Raw genomic sequence first — 14,006 nt, 5'->3', positions numbered from 1 at the left:
ATCAGCACCAAACTCTAACCAACTGGGCTAACTACCAGTTTTAACAGTATAAGGCATCTTCCTTTGCTCCGAAGGGCCTTGGTGTTGTGAGTTACTCCAGTATATTTGCACTGATTTAGCCAGAAAATTGGGTGACGGAAGGCAGCTCCAAACACACACACAAACACCAATCTTAGTGAGTCATTGTCTAGAATAATGCCTGCATACTCTTCTATGTAGCACAAATTAAAGCTCTGGAAGCTGGAAGTATCAGCCTTAGAGAATCCACATGGGAAGTAGATTCCCAAAGTTTCTCCAATGGTTACAGTCCTGCTCTGCCCACAACAAAGAGGAGAATAGAGAATTTTTGGGTAACGTCATGTAAAAGACTGCATCTCATTTAAAAAAAACACAAACCTGTGGGTGAAGAGTGCAGGGCTATGCCTAAGCCATGTTCCTTGCATTGCAAAAGACACTGACCTGATCTTCAGCCTTAGTGACAGCAGCCAAGAATAGGGCGTCCAAGTAGGGTAGCCCTCTAACTTGAAAGATTGCCATAAGGGACAGTTGTCTGATGGCATCATCTATTTGAAGGATGTGTAGTCCAAATCTGGTTTAGAGAAAAGGAACCATCAGAGTGCAGATTGGGGGGGGGGGTTGAAGTTGTGTACCAATAGTTCACTTCTGCAAAGGAGATCAGTGCAGGGACACTTTCCCACTATGGCGATATGGACTGAATTTCTATTTAATTTTCAGGTATCATTTCCAAATGTCCTTCTATACATATAAACCTGCACATGCAAATTTCATGAAAATATGTCTGTTTTGATGCATTTCCCTTTTTTTGCTGAAGCGTAAAGAGTTAAAACATGTTAAAGGCTGTAAAATTAGTCTTAGTTGAGTCTCTATACCACCTACTTTGTGAAAAGTCTTAGTTGAGTCTCTATACCAGCTACTTTGTGAAAATTTTTGTAGGTGGGAAACTTGATGCTTTGGTGCTGGGAAATGAACTTCCTGGGTACCCTACAAGACTGCAATTATAGGAAAGGGGATAAAAAAACTGTTAATGTCCCTTTGTGCCATAAAATCCAAAGAGAGTAGTTAGATAGGCCTCATAAAATGTGTGTGTGCGCGTGTGTATTGTAAATGTGATATGCATAATGAATGGTTGGATAAATTCCACTTTCTCTCTTCCAGTTAGGCAGGGTAATATTAAACAATTAAAACCCTTCAGATGTCCATTAGTACTTTAGTCTATTTTTTGTCATTTCAAATAAGTTTTTAATGGTAATAGATGCCTACAGTATTCTCTTCATTATGCATAGATTTCCAGAAAGGTAATACCGGTAATTTTCATCTAAACGTTTTGCAATGGAGCGCAAATTAACTTCTGAGCCAACACAGTTATTTTCAAAGATTGTTGGGTATGATTTTTTAAATTCCTCTGCAGATTTTGAAAGACCTGCTGGTATGATCTAAAGTTAGTAACATCTCTCTAATACAGTGGCTTTGATTTCAGTGAGATACCTTGGACATATGTGGTTTCAGGGTTATTTCATCAAGTCATGAATACATGGTATAAAATAATGGTACGCCCCTGGATGTTAATACTGCAGAACAGTGCACAGAAGAATGTTATTTCAGTTGCTGAAATGTGATGAATGTTTCTCAGGAAGTATACCTGGACGTCTTCTGCTGCTGTGTTGTGTTATTCTAACTGCATTGCTTTTGGTGTACATTTCACATTGACTTTTTGTTTTATGTACACTGCTGTTATATTTGTGTGAGCAGCTTATTTTAAATTATTTTAAATAAAATAAATAATACATATGTGTGTTCCCATTTCACACATAGGAAATAAGAGCTACTAACTGGCTATGTAGTCTTATCACTACAAAACCAATGATGCAGTCAGCTAAATAGGCAAACAAAAGCATTGAATGGCCTGCAAATGAAATTCCCTGTAGCAAAGGCCCTGTCAGTTGAAGCAGATCTATCCAAAATCCAAAATGGCAGGACAAATGTCCCACAAATATGTCATAATGGGTCTTGAGTTCCAGATGGAGCTCTTTGGGGAATTTTGCACATGTAGTGCAGACACCTGCTTAAAAGTGTGATCCTCACAATGTGCTTCCTATAACTGACTTAAGTTTTAGATGGCTCCTCAAGCATATCTGTCTGTCGCTAAATCACCTTCTTAATGGTCCACTGTCAGGTTTTCCTGTCTTTGACTATCCTGTGTGTGATAAAACAAGATTATAATAAACACATCATTTCTTTTATGAGTCCTTTTTCTTATAAAATTTTCCCTGGCGCTATATGGCTCATCTAAAGAGATTGTCATGTTCCAATTCCAGTTAATGGAAGCCTATTGCTGCCATACCTTTTTAGTGGGAAGAGAGCTTGGAATTCATATGAGCCAATAAAGTTCCCGTAATTTGCATTTTCATAACCCACCTTTCAGTGCTCCAAGTGTGACTTTCACTCTTAGGACAGAGCCTGGCTGTAAAAAGGAAAGGAAAGGCCCTTTAAAGGAATATTTGTCATCTCAGAAGGATCTTGCTGCCAAATCTTAATAGCATTTCTCACAAAAATGACTTCAATTCACTATCTGATGTGGAAGCAACACCGTAGAGGTTATGAAGAGAAGTTTCTTGAATTATCACTGGGTTGTTGGGTGTCTTCCCCCCCTCTCTTTCTCTTTAAAAAAGAAAGGAAATGTGGAAGAGGATTAAATTCTATGCACACAAATCCAACGGCCCACCACAACTCAATGCGCACACAGCATTGCATGGAACTGTTGACTGGTAAAATATGATCACTGCAGCTTTCGTAGCCTGCCATGGCCAGACCTTTGATGCTTTATCACTCAACAGCTGTCCATCAAAACTGGCATAAATAATGTGGGCAGGTGGGACAGCGGTTGCAGCAAAGCAGATCTATGACTTCTGAGCATGTCCCCCCGGGGTTGCCAATCATGTGGGGGAGGAGGGACGAATCCATCTATTTCCATGACAGGGAAGGATGTGTGAGTGTGAAGAAACTGCAAAGTAAAACTCACGTTCATTGTCCAGTTTTGCATCTGGACTTGACCACCACTTGAATGTGGCCCCAGAATGTGGCCCCAGAAGGCTGCTGAGATTATGTCAGGGATTGGCAGAGCTCTGAGGAGCAGGTGGAAGAGGTACCAGGGCCAGAGGTGGATCCATGGGAAGTGGGTAGCGATTTATGGGGTTTTGTGACTCCCGTGTGGCAGGAGCCAGAACTGGATAGGGAGGGTAGGGAGGGGTGTGAGCAATTGGAGATGGGGAAGGAAAGACACGGCACAGCAGGTGGAGGGGGAGACGGTGCCTGAAGGGAGACAGCTGGCAGAATCCCCTCCATCCTCGCCCACACTGTCCCCCAGGACCAGAAGAGCCTTGAAGAGGAAGGCACAACAACAACTTCCGTGATAGAGAAATCACAAGTTGCTTGCACTCTCACTGTCAGACAAAGGTACTTAAATTTGTGTGTGGAAATGATTCCACCATTACTCCAGCAGTCTACCTCAGAGTGCAAGCCCAGGGAGGGGCACCAGCTACAGTACCAAGCCACTAGAAGCATGTGTGTGCATGTTTAGTGCACCTCAGGAAGTTCATGCTTTGTCAGTACAGAATTAAAACTGCTGGCCATTTGCCCTCCTTGTGTGCTCAGGACATACAGTCATACCTTGGGTTATGAATACTGCGGGTTGTGTGTTTTTGAGTTGCGGGCTGCGCTGAACCCAGAAGTACCGGAACAGGTTACTTCTGAGTTTCGGTGCATACTTAGAAGTGCCAAATGATGTCGTGTGCATGTGCAGACACGGCGCTTCAGGCTGCAAATGCTGTGAGTTGCAAACGTGCCTTCTGCATGGATCACGTTCGCAACCCGAGGTATGACTGTACAGCAATGTAGCCCTCAGGCTTCATCAGGCTCCCCAACCATGGAGAAGACAATGTTTGTCTACAGTGGAGGCTGTTCCATTTAGGTGAATGGGGCACTGCCCCACCAAGCTCCAGTTCCCCCTCAGCAAGCCCCCACAGGCCTACCTTCTTACATACAACCAATCAGGGGTCGGGCACTGCTGGTCAGCTTCCTGCTTCTTAATGTTGCCTTTGGAAAACTCAACAGGAAGGAGGATGGGGACAAAGCTAGAATTAGTTTGCACTGCCTATCATTGGCTTCATGGCTCCACCTACTTTTGACCTCTCTGCTTTCTGCATCATGAGTCCCAATGGGCAACAAGACACTACTGGTTGGTTAGCTGGGCCAATGACCTATCTCAGGATATGGCATTTTCTACATTCCTGGCATTGAGGACAGAAAGTTACCTAACTTTCTCCATTGACTGTGCTCAGGTGTTTGGGTTTTTTGAACAGTTTCTTCGCACAATGAGCCCTGTGTTGCATTAATAATCCCAGCCAAAAATTCATGCTGGCAGATGGCTGGGTGCACCACTGGAGCCCCGCTTAAGATGATTTTGAGGGCTGAACTGGTGCTTAAGTTATGGGCGGCCATCTAATTGCCACCCGGATGTGCTGAGACACTTTCAGTTTTCGAAATGAAATTAGCAGTCTGGAGCTTATGGCTTTATGATCTAATGCCCCTGAAGGTGATAAATAATGGAGAAGAGTTACAGTGGAACAAGTTGAGAAAATGATTTCTAAACCTGAAATTGCCCAATCTATTTTGATGACATTGAGACCAGCTAGTTGGAAATTAATTTTATGTTCTGTGCAGCAGCTTGTTTCAGAGGCTATCTCCCTGCTGTTAAGGAACTCTCTGGAATGCCTCTGGAGGGGGAAAGAAAGGAATAAAGAAAGAAAAGAGAGGAGGAGAAATGAGTCCATAAACTGATTTTTTGATGGACGGGATTTGCTAGCTTTTTTGAGCAAAACTCTGTCCCTACTTAATACTTGCAGGATCAGAAGAAGTGCAGCATGTTGTGCAACATGATTATCCTGTGATGGAAGGAAGTTTCACTTCCTGAATCTTTGCCACCATTAGATCAACAGTTGTGAGTTATGGCGAATTATTTCTTCACTTAAAAGCTTAAGAAGAGCTGGTGCAGCAATAAAATGGCTAGCACATTTGCAAAGCTAAACAGGGTCTGGTATGGTTTCAAATTGGATGGGGAAATTGCGTGTTGAGACCCCTGCATTGCAGGGGTTGGACTAAATGACCCTTTGGGTCCACAAGTCTATGATTCTATGAAGTCCAGCATCCTGTTCTCACAGTAGCCAACTATCTGCCTGTGAGAAACCTGCAAGCAAGATTTGAACACTCCTGTATTTTCCTAGCAACTGGTATTCAGAAGCATTACTGCCTCTGACCATGGAAGCAGAGCATAGCGATTGATAACTTTGTCCTCCATGTATTTCTTCAATCCTCTTTTAAAGCCATCCATATTGGTGATCCTTATTGCTTCCTATGGGAATGAGTTCCATCATTTACTTGTGTGCTGTGTGAAGAAGTACTTTTTAATATCTGCCCTGGATCTAGCATTCAGCTTCATTGGATGCCCATGAGTTCTAGTGTTATGGGAGAGGGAGAAAGCACGTCTCTATTGCAAGACATAGAGATGGTCTCCAACTTGGATAAATTTTGAAGAGGCTCAGATTGGGTGCTAGCCAGTATTGGAGGCACAAGACTTTTCCTCTGATTGATAAACCGTTTGCAGCAGGGGTGTTGTTAACACCCTCAACTGTACTTTGTTAATGAAATGAATGTTGTGGGTTAAACAGAGTATGTGTCCTTACCCCCTTCAATGTTTTCATGGTAGGTTCTTTTCTCAGTTTGTATTTATTCTGTTCTGGGGACTGTGAATTTTTCAAAGCAAAGACCTTTAGCAGACACGACAGCCATTTAATTTCAATAAAGGAATTTTTCACGGTGTATGTGGGTAAGGAACGTGGAAGCAGGCCTGTGCTTTTAAAAGATAATTAATTAAAAACCTTCTGGGTGCAGGTGAATTTGGCACCTTGCCAAACATCTAGGAGAGAAGAATGTGATGGAAATTGTGCGGCTAGAATGATCTCGTTTTGCAAGAGGGCTGGGCCAGCATCTTGTAATTATTCCCAGGAGAAAGCAGGGCACTTTGGGTCACTAAGATGATCTCACACACATCCCTTGCAGGATAATTTCTGAAGCCATTCAGGGTACTCATTTCTTTAGTTTGATCTCCACAGTAAGCCAATAACACCTATCTGTTTCTTTGCTGAGAGGTTTGGATAAGAGGTTTTCATTTCTCTCCAAATGCTTTAGTTTTCTGTCCCTTTACCATCTCCAGCTCAAGATTCCATTGATAAAACAGACTGAGAAAAACAATATCGATGTGATTGTATGTACAAGGATGTAAGAATTTTGGCTTCTCTGTCCCTCTCAAACTTAAGTCCAGTGCTCCATATTTCCACATCAGCTTATGATTTATTTATTTTTTTAAAAAAATATTCCCATGAAGATTCATCAGCATTGTACAGTGGTACCTTGGGTTACAGACGCTTCAGGCTGCAGTCTACGCTAACCCAGAAATACTACCTCGGGTTAAGAACTTGGCTTCAGGATGAGAACAGAAATCGCGCAGCAGCGGTGCGGCTGCAGCGGGAGGCCCCATTAGCTAAAGTGGTACCTCAGGTTAAGAACAGATTCAAGTTAAGTACGGACCTCCAGAATAAATTAAGGTCTTAACCCGAGTTACCACTGTTGTTGAATTTCTCCAAATGTATACATTTTTAATGCAATTTTGAATATACACAAAATGATTTCCCAAATTATAATGTACAACCTAATGTTCTTTACCTTAGGATTTGGGGGGAAAAAATTAGGGGGCTTGCAAACTGCATAGCAAAACTCTGGGAAGAGTGAATTTGAGTGATTACAGCATTTCAGTTGGTGCATTGTTTCAGAAATTGCATATACAGTATTGTAAGTTTGCCTTTACATGTGAACTGAATCAAATTTTTCCATTCATACCCAGAGAATAAGGTGAGCTACAAACTACTGCTGTCTGAGAACTGTAGGGTGGACCATGGCTTGTTCATTCTGTCCCACTCCTGGCTCCTTCCAATCTTCTAGTTTATCACTTGAACAAAAGGTCAAAGTTGTTGCACACCATTTAGGATGAGGAATATATCCATCTGCTCTGCCTGAGCTCTGCCAACTTGTCTTGGCGTCAAGCTCTCAGGCTACCGGCTGAGATACATTTAAGCGAGAGGAATGGAATTCAAATGCCAGGTGTGTTAAAGTTATGGGTTGTATGCAATAGGGTAGTGGCAAATTCAGAAGTTCAGGGCTTCAGACGTCACTCTGTCTCAAAACCGTGGTTCCTCGCAGCCACACATCCTTCTAAGATTACACTACCTTCTAAGATTATACTTGTTGTTTAGTCGTTTAGTCGTGCCCAACTCTTCGTGACCCCATGGACCAGAGCACGCCAGGCACTCCTGTCTTCCACTGCCTCCTGCAGCTTGGTGAAACTCATGTTGGTAGCTTTGAGAACACTGTCCAACCATCTCGTCCTCTGTTGTCCCCTTCTCCTTGTGCCCTCAGTCTTTCCCAACATTAGGGTCTTTTCCAGAGAGTCTTCTCTTGTCATGATGTGGCCAAAGTATTAGAGCCTCAGCTTCACAATCTGTCCTTCCAGTGAGCACTCAGGGCTGATTTCCTTAAGAATGGATAGGTTTGATCTTCTTGCAGTCCATGAGACTCTCAAGAGTCTCCTCCAGCACCACAATTCAAAAGCATCAATTCTTCGGCGATCAGCCTTCTTTTATGGTCCAGCTCTCACTTCCATACATCACTACTGGGAAAACCATAGCTTTAACTATACGGACCTTTGTCGGCAAGGTGATGTCTCTGCTTTTTAAGATGCTGTCTAGGTTTGTCATTGCTTTTCTCTTAAAAAGCAGGCATCTTTTACTTGGCTGCTGTCACCATCTGCAGTGATCATGGAGCCCAAGAAAGTAAAATCTCTCACTGCCTCCATTTCTTCCCCTTCTATTTGCCAGGAGGTGATGGGACCAGTGGCCATAATCTTAGTTTTTATTATGTTGAGCTTCAGACCATATTTTGCGCTCTCCTCTATCACCCTCATTAAAAGTTTCTATATAATTATACAATAATAATAATTCGTGGTGCATTGCAAAGATCAATGCAGACCTCCGTGAACTGCTTTTCAACTAGATATATCTATTTTCTGTGAATGTAGGCAAATGATTTAGTGTGCTCCAATATGTTCTTTCAGTGTAACTTATTTCAGTTTTCCTTGAAGTTCTATTGTACATAACAGAACTTGCAAACCATTCTCTTGAAACTGAAACACCTTGTGTTTTCAGTGTTAATGCTTAGCTTTCCAGCATGTAGAATGACTCTTCCTCGGTGCTCTTCCTCACTTGTATTACTCACCTCCTTGCATATTGATTGGCTCCAAAGAGCACATAGAAAAATACTTCTCAGTTGCTTAAAAGCTCCACTTTCAAGCTGATTGGGCGGCTCTAAGGTGCTGACACCTCTAGGCCAAGAATGAGTAACCTGTGATGCTCCAGCAGTCATTGTCCCAGACAGCATGGTCAGTAGTCAAGAACAATGGGAGTTGTAGTCCAACAGCATATGGAGAGTCACAGGTTCATCGCCCAAGCTCTTGGCTTCCTGATGGTTTTTCAGAGCCATGTGCGTGCTCCACTGAACCTTTCAAAATATTGGGCAGTATGTGTTTGGCTTGTTTTGTCTCTAGTTTTCCATCATCACAAGCTTGTTCTTTATTTAAGATTACCCAGGAAAATAGCCTTATGAGATTTCAGCTGCACTCAGAGGAATCACTTTGGAAGTGGACTTTGACAAATTCCTTTCTTTTTGCCTTTCTCCTCCCTTTCCTTGGCCAAGCGCTCATACAGTGACAAGGCAGATCAGTGATCTCATACAAACACTGACACAAACTGTACTTAACTTTCACCTTCAGATTCACCTTCCAGCATGCTGCAAACATTTCATTTCAAGTCTTCCTCCAGGTAAACATCTTTTGAATGATAGCCAAAACTGGGCAAATTGTGGCTTATGCTGAAGATGGGAAGTAGTGTTCCTCCCGCCTCCTGCAGGCTATGTTTTTGTCTTCCTCCAAAAGACTGAACAATGAAGCTGTGTCCAGCTGAAAACTTTGTTGTCTTCAGGGCTAGAGTAGTCGTTCTCCAAAGTACCCCATAGGATAGAGGCTCAGTGTTTAGTGTTTTTACTGTGATGCATTATTCAAGAGTACCACTGTGCTGAAAATGTTCCTATCCTTCCTATGCTGTGCAGTGCAATATATTTTGCTTCCCAATTGCCTGACAGGGAAAGCAATGTCTCCATTGAATTATTGCTCCATATTACAGATATTGCTTATATCATCTTATTCATCCTTTGCATGCTGGTGGTCCCAGGGTTGACTCATGGGAGCTCCAGTTAAAACTATCTCAGGTTGCCATGTTGGATCAAAATAAATAAAAATAAATAAATCAAACATGCCAACTGATTGGCAGTGGCTCTCAAACATACAGAGTTTTGGACAAGAATCTTTCCTTCTCCTGCCAGGGACTGAGCCTGGGACCTCTTGCAGGCAAAATATGTCCTCTACCATTGAGCATCATTAAACTCCCTGTTCCCCGTTTGCAACATTGTTGGCTGCTTGTGGGAAAGGAAATTGTAAGCTCAATGGTGTCATGGTTGGTAGGTAGCAGCCCATAATGTCCCCGATAATGGCTACTTTGGGCCTTAATTAACAGATTTGCACCATGTACAATTAGTCCCATGGACTCCTCATTGCCTTTCTTCCCCCCAGTGCCCACAGATGTTAACATTTCAAAGACATTTAACAGCTTGCTTCTCAGAGACTGCTTCCGCACACACTGAACTTTCATGTCCTGGGAGATTACTGGCACTCAAACACTGAAATCAATGGGCAACCCAATAGGACATACACACACACACACAAGCCAAAGATGAGTGTCCTGAAATACCTGTTTGATGTGCTTTGTTAACTGCATTAGATTGACTGCATGGGAAATGTATTTATGTCACTTCCTCTTACAGTTTGCTTGAAAGCTCCGCAGTACACCCTCAAGGCAAGAACTAGCAAACTTAAAGGGATTTTTTTTAAAGTAACTAGCAAACTTAAAGGGAAGGTGTGATGTAAGGGAGCATTTTTAATCTCGTGGAAAGTTAAATCCAAACCTGCTATCATTTGCAGAAGCCAGCATGAGCGGTGAACAAGCAGATATGAAAAGTCATTTTCCCCTTTGTTTTCTCAGGTGCTGCTGCATGTGTTCACGGAAGATTTAGAATGCATCCCTGGATTCCAACAAAAGGTTTTTCATATTGAACACCCGTCTGCATTCATGGCGGACCAGCCGATTCTGAATTGTAAGGAAGCTTATTTTCATATGTCATTTCTGCACACGCACACAAATTGTATTAACCACAGCCTGTGTGTTCCTATCATTTTTGGAATATATCAGAAAATTCATTGTCCTTGTGACAGGCTCCCCTCTGTTGTTCCTACAGGAGTGTGATTACTTCTATTTATTTTATTATTATTATTATTTTGAAAGCGGGAGAGGCTTTTTCTAAGCCCGTATTAATACAGACTTTTCTTTGTATTATGGCTCTGTGTTGAGTAGTTCCTGTCCATTAATTAATGGTTGGCTTGAATATTGATGTGGACACTGGGAATAATCACTGTACCCTTTCTCCTGAATTATTTGGTTCTTGAATTAATTTGTTGGTTTTGTGCTGATAACGAGTGACTATGATAGAGAACCTTGAGTTGCAATTGAGTGTGTGTCTTGCAACTTGTCCACAAGATGTTCCTGCTATGTGTTTAACCTCAGAATGTGCTACTCAAACCTTTCCAGACATTTTCTTATCCTCTGCATTTGAACCTCTGGTGACCAACTGCTATTGCTAGCTGGGAGTATGAATGAACTGCATGGCCAAATTCCATTTCCAGTAGACAGGTGTTGCATTAAAGTGCTGGCACTGATGGGAAGAGGCTTTGTGTGCTTGGCAAGCAGATAGCACAAGGCTAAATGGTCCATAAAGTCTTAACTGTGCTTTCTGCACTTGAGTTGTTTGATCAAGGTACTCAGGGGGAACTGGAGAACATGTAGTGGTGTTGCCATTCATATTTCTGGAGGTTTCATGACCGATGGATGAAGTGTTGCATCCACAAATGTCTTGGATTTGAGCCAAGGTTGTCCAAATATAGTGTTGGTGGGATTTCTCATAGAGGAACTATAGAAAGCCTCAACTGCATAAGACTCTTGATACGTGGTTTGGAAGAGTTTTTTCCACTTGTCTCTGTGGTGACAAAAGTTAATGGTTCCTAATGCCTGGGTGGAGCCAGGAAGCTAAGCTTGAACGCTGAGAAGATGGAGATGCTGTGGGTTGATGGTTCCAATGTGCAGAAGATGGGCCAGTTGCCTGTGCTAGATAGAATTGCACTCTCTCTGAAAGAACAGATTCAGAGTTTGTGGGTGCTCCTGCACCAATATTGGTGGCTCAGGTAGCCTCAGTGACTAGGGATGCCTTTTACCAGCTACAGCTGCTATACCAGCTATGGCCATTTTTGGACAGAGATTGTCTGGCCACCATGATTCATGTTAGGCTAAAGACTCAACTACTGCAATGCATGCTGTGTGGGGCTACCCTTGAGCTGCCCAGAGTGACTGGGCAAACCCAGCTGGATGGGCAGGGTATAAAAAATAAGTGGTTTTTTTGTTGTTGTTGTTGTTGTCCAGAGACTCCTGCCGGTGCAAAATGCTGCAGCTAGATTTTTGAACAGACTATCACCAGCATGGAATTCCAGTGTGAAAAGCTTGCATTGGATTCCCATACCCTACCAGGCCAGGTTCAAGGTTCTTATATTAATTAACAAATCCCTTCATAACTTGGGTCAAGGAAACCTCAGGGACTGCCTGATCCATTATATCCCTGCTTGGTCACTAGGGTCTTTGAGGAAGTCCCTGTTAGTGGTCCCCCATGGCTGGGTTGTATGGCTTGTATCCACAGAGGGTCATGTGTTCAGTATTGTGCCACTTGAAATCAGAAAGGCCCTTTCCCTGTTGAACTTTTGGCACTTACTGATCACTTCTTTATCCTTCAACAGGCTTTTAATTGAATTCTGTTCTTATTATTTTAATTCATTTTTAACTATTTTTAGAATTGCTTTTTTTAGTCTCCTGTGCACTGCTTAGGGACAACTGTGATTAAGTGGCATACAAATCACTGTAATAAATAAATAGATGCCTGATGACCACCATTCTCAAGGTGTGTGAAGCAAACCCTGTGCATTCATAACAGTTTGCTGGGGAATGACCTGACTTGTTCTCTGCCTGTTTTTCATATGTGCCATCCTTGGACAGAAGAAACAATGCAACTCTTCCATGTTTCCCAGTTAGTGTGATATAGACATATCTCAGCAATGCATGCTCTCAGTGATACTGGATCTGCATATTGTAGGGAATTTTGAATTCCCAAGAAGAAGAAGAAGAGTTTGGATTTGATATCCCGCTTTATCACTACCCAAAGGAGTCTCAAAGTGGCTAACATTCTCCTTTCCCTTCCTCCCCCACAACAAACACTCTGTGAGGTGAGTGAGGCTGAGAGACTTTAGAGAAGTGTGACCAGCCCAAGGTCACCCAGCAGCTGCATGTGGAGGAGCGGAGATGCGAACCTGGTTCCCCAGATTATGAGTCTATCGCTCTTAACCACTACACCACACTGGCTCCCAAATAATTCTCCCTGTAAAAAATTTAAGTGAGTCAAAATACTCTCAGTGATTTGAAGTCCACTTCCTTTGAACAAAAGGGAGCTTTAGCTGTCTAGTTGTCATTACTATTGGACATCTTGTTTTGATGTTCAAGAGGCTCTCGTGGATATTCGATCCTTCTAGGTTGTGTGTGTACAAGGATTCTGCCTGCGTTTTACTGTGCTTGTTTCAAGGATAGTGCACATGTTGTTCTAGAAGAACATGCTCTAACATCATATCCCCGAGGATCCTTTCTTTTTAAGGACACATATGCTTGATTTTTGAACATCATTCATTCAAAAGGGCTGTGGCTCAGTGACACTGCACATGCTTTGTATAGAGAACCCAGATACAATCCCTAGCATCTCTATGTAGGGACCGGGATGACTCCTGCCTAAAAACTCTGGAGAACAGCTGCTGGTCAGGATAGTCAGTAATGAGCCAGATGAACAAATGGTCCAACTTGGTATAAGGCAGTTCTTGTCTTCTAATACACCACCCCACCCCGTGCTCAATAGGCTCTAGGGCTTAATATGACTTCCCTAGAATAATTTTGGTCATGCAAATCTTAATGCCAAGCTAATAAAGGTACACTCCACCATATTTAATACTACTCGAAGGTACGAAGGTAAGTGTTGATAAATTCACTGGAATGTTTCAAAAAATGATGTAGACCCCTTAGTTCTGCCATGCTTTTGAAATTATGGAAACAAGGCAAGGATATGCTACGGTGTGAGTTTCCATCAAACACTGAAGATGTACATTTTTACCATGATTGTTGGCACTTAAGGTATTCTTGTAGAACTTCCTCTTCTCTTTTGGTTAATATATACCATGTTGTTTCTGCTTGGGATATATTTTTTTAAATGAGCATTCTATACCTACACTATTTTACTTTTCCTCCTGTTCCTCCTTGTCCTCTTCCTGCCTCCCCTTCTTGAATTGTATGGTTGTATTGCTGTAACCAGTCCTGGAAGCTTATGGTGAAGGGTGGGTAAGAAATCTTATCAGTAGTTAAATTAAAATTTCCTCAGAAACTGAGGGGGGTGGGAGGAAAAGATGGAGGGAGAGAAAGAGATCTGGTTGTTAATTTGAATGAGCATTTTGGCCATAGTTCCCAAGGGGGCAGGAGGAAACAGCCTCATTTTTTTGCCTTTTGCCATTGGCCACCTCAAAGTGATGTGCAGTTGGAGGGTGTCTGATTGAAATGTCTTGTTGGTTTTTTCTT

General features: G+C 42.4%; 2 protein-coding genes across 4 annotated transcripts in view; one reads left to right on the top strand and one right to left on the bottom strand.

The window, feature by feature from the left end:
* SDR42E1 (short chain dehydrogenase/reductase family 42E, member 1) overlaps nucleotides 1-14,006 on the bottom strand; it is a 986,520-nt gene that overhangs the window by 379,262 nt on the left and 593,252 nt on the right. The gene's annotated exons all lie outside the window — the stretch shown is intronic.
* CDH13 (cadherin 13) overlaps nucleotides 1-14,006 on the top strand; it is a 671,588-nt gene that overhangs the window by 186,394 nt on the left and 471,188 nt on the right. For all 3 annotated transcript variants that reach the window (XR_014528541.1, XM_083513633.1, XM_083513634.1), the window contains exon 2: nucleotides 10,281-10,392. Coding sequence is in view for 2 of the 3 variants with exons in the window: in XM_083513633.1 (XP_083369759.1) it covers nucleotides 10,281-10,392 (112 nt within the window). In the remaining variant the exon portion in view is untranslated. The remainder of the gene's footprint in view (nucleotides 1-10,280; nucleotides 10,393-14,006) is intronic.

The sequence above is a fragment of the Podarcis liolepis genome, assembly GCF_965112155.1.
Source record: "Podarcis liolepis genome assembly, chromosome: 7".
In the NCBI taxonomy this organism is placed as follows: domain Eukaryota; kingdom Metazoa; phylum Chordata; class Lepidosauria; order Squamata; family Lacertidae; genus Podarcis; species Podarcis liolepis.
This window is presented reverse-complemented; position numbering and strand designations above follow the sequence as displayed.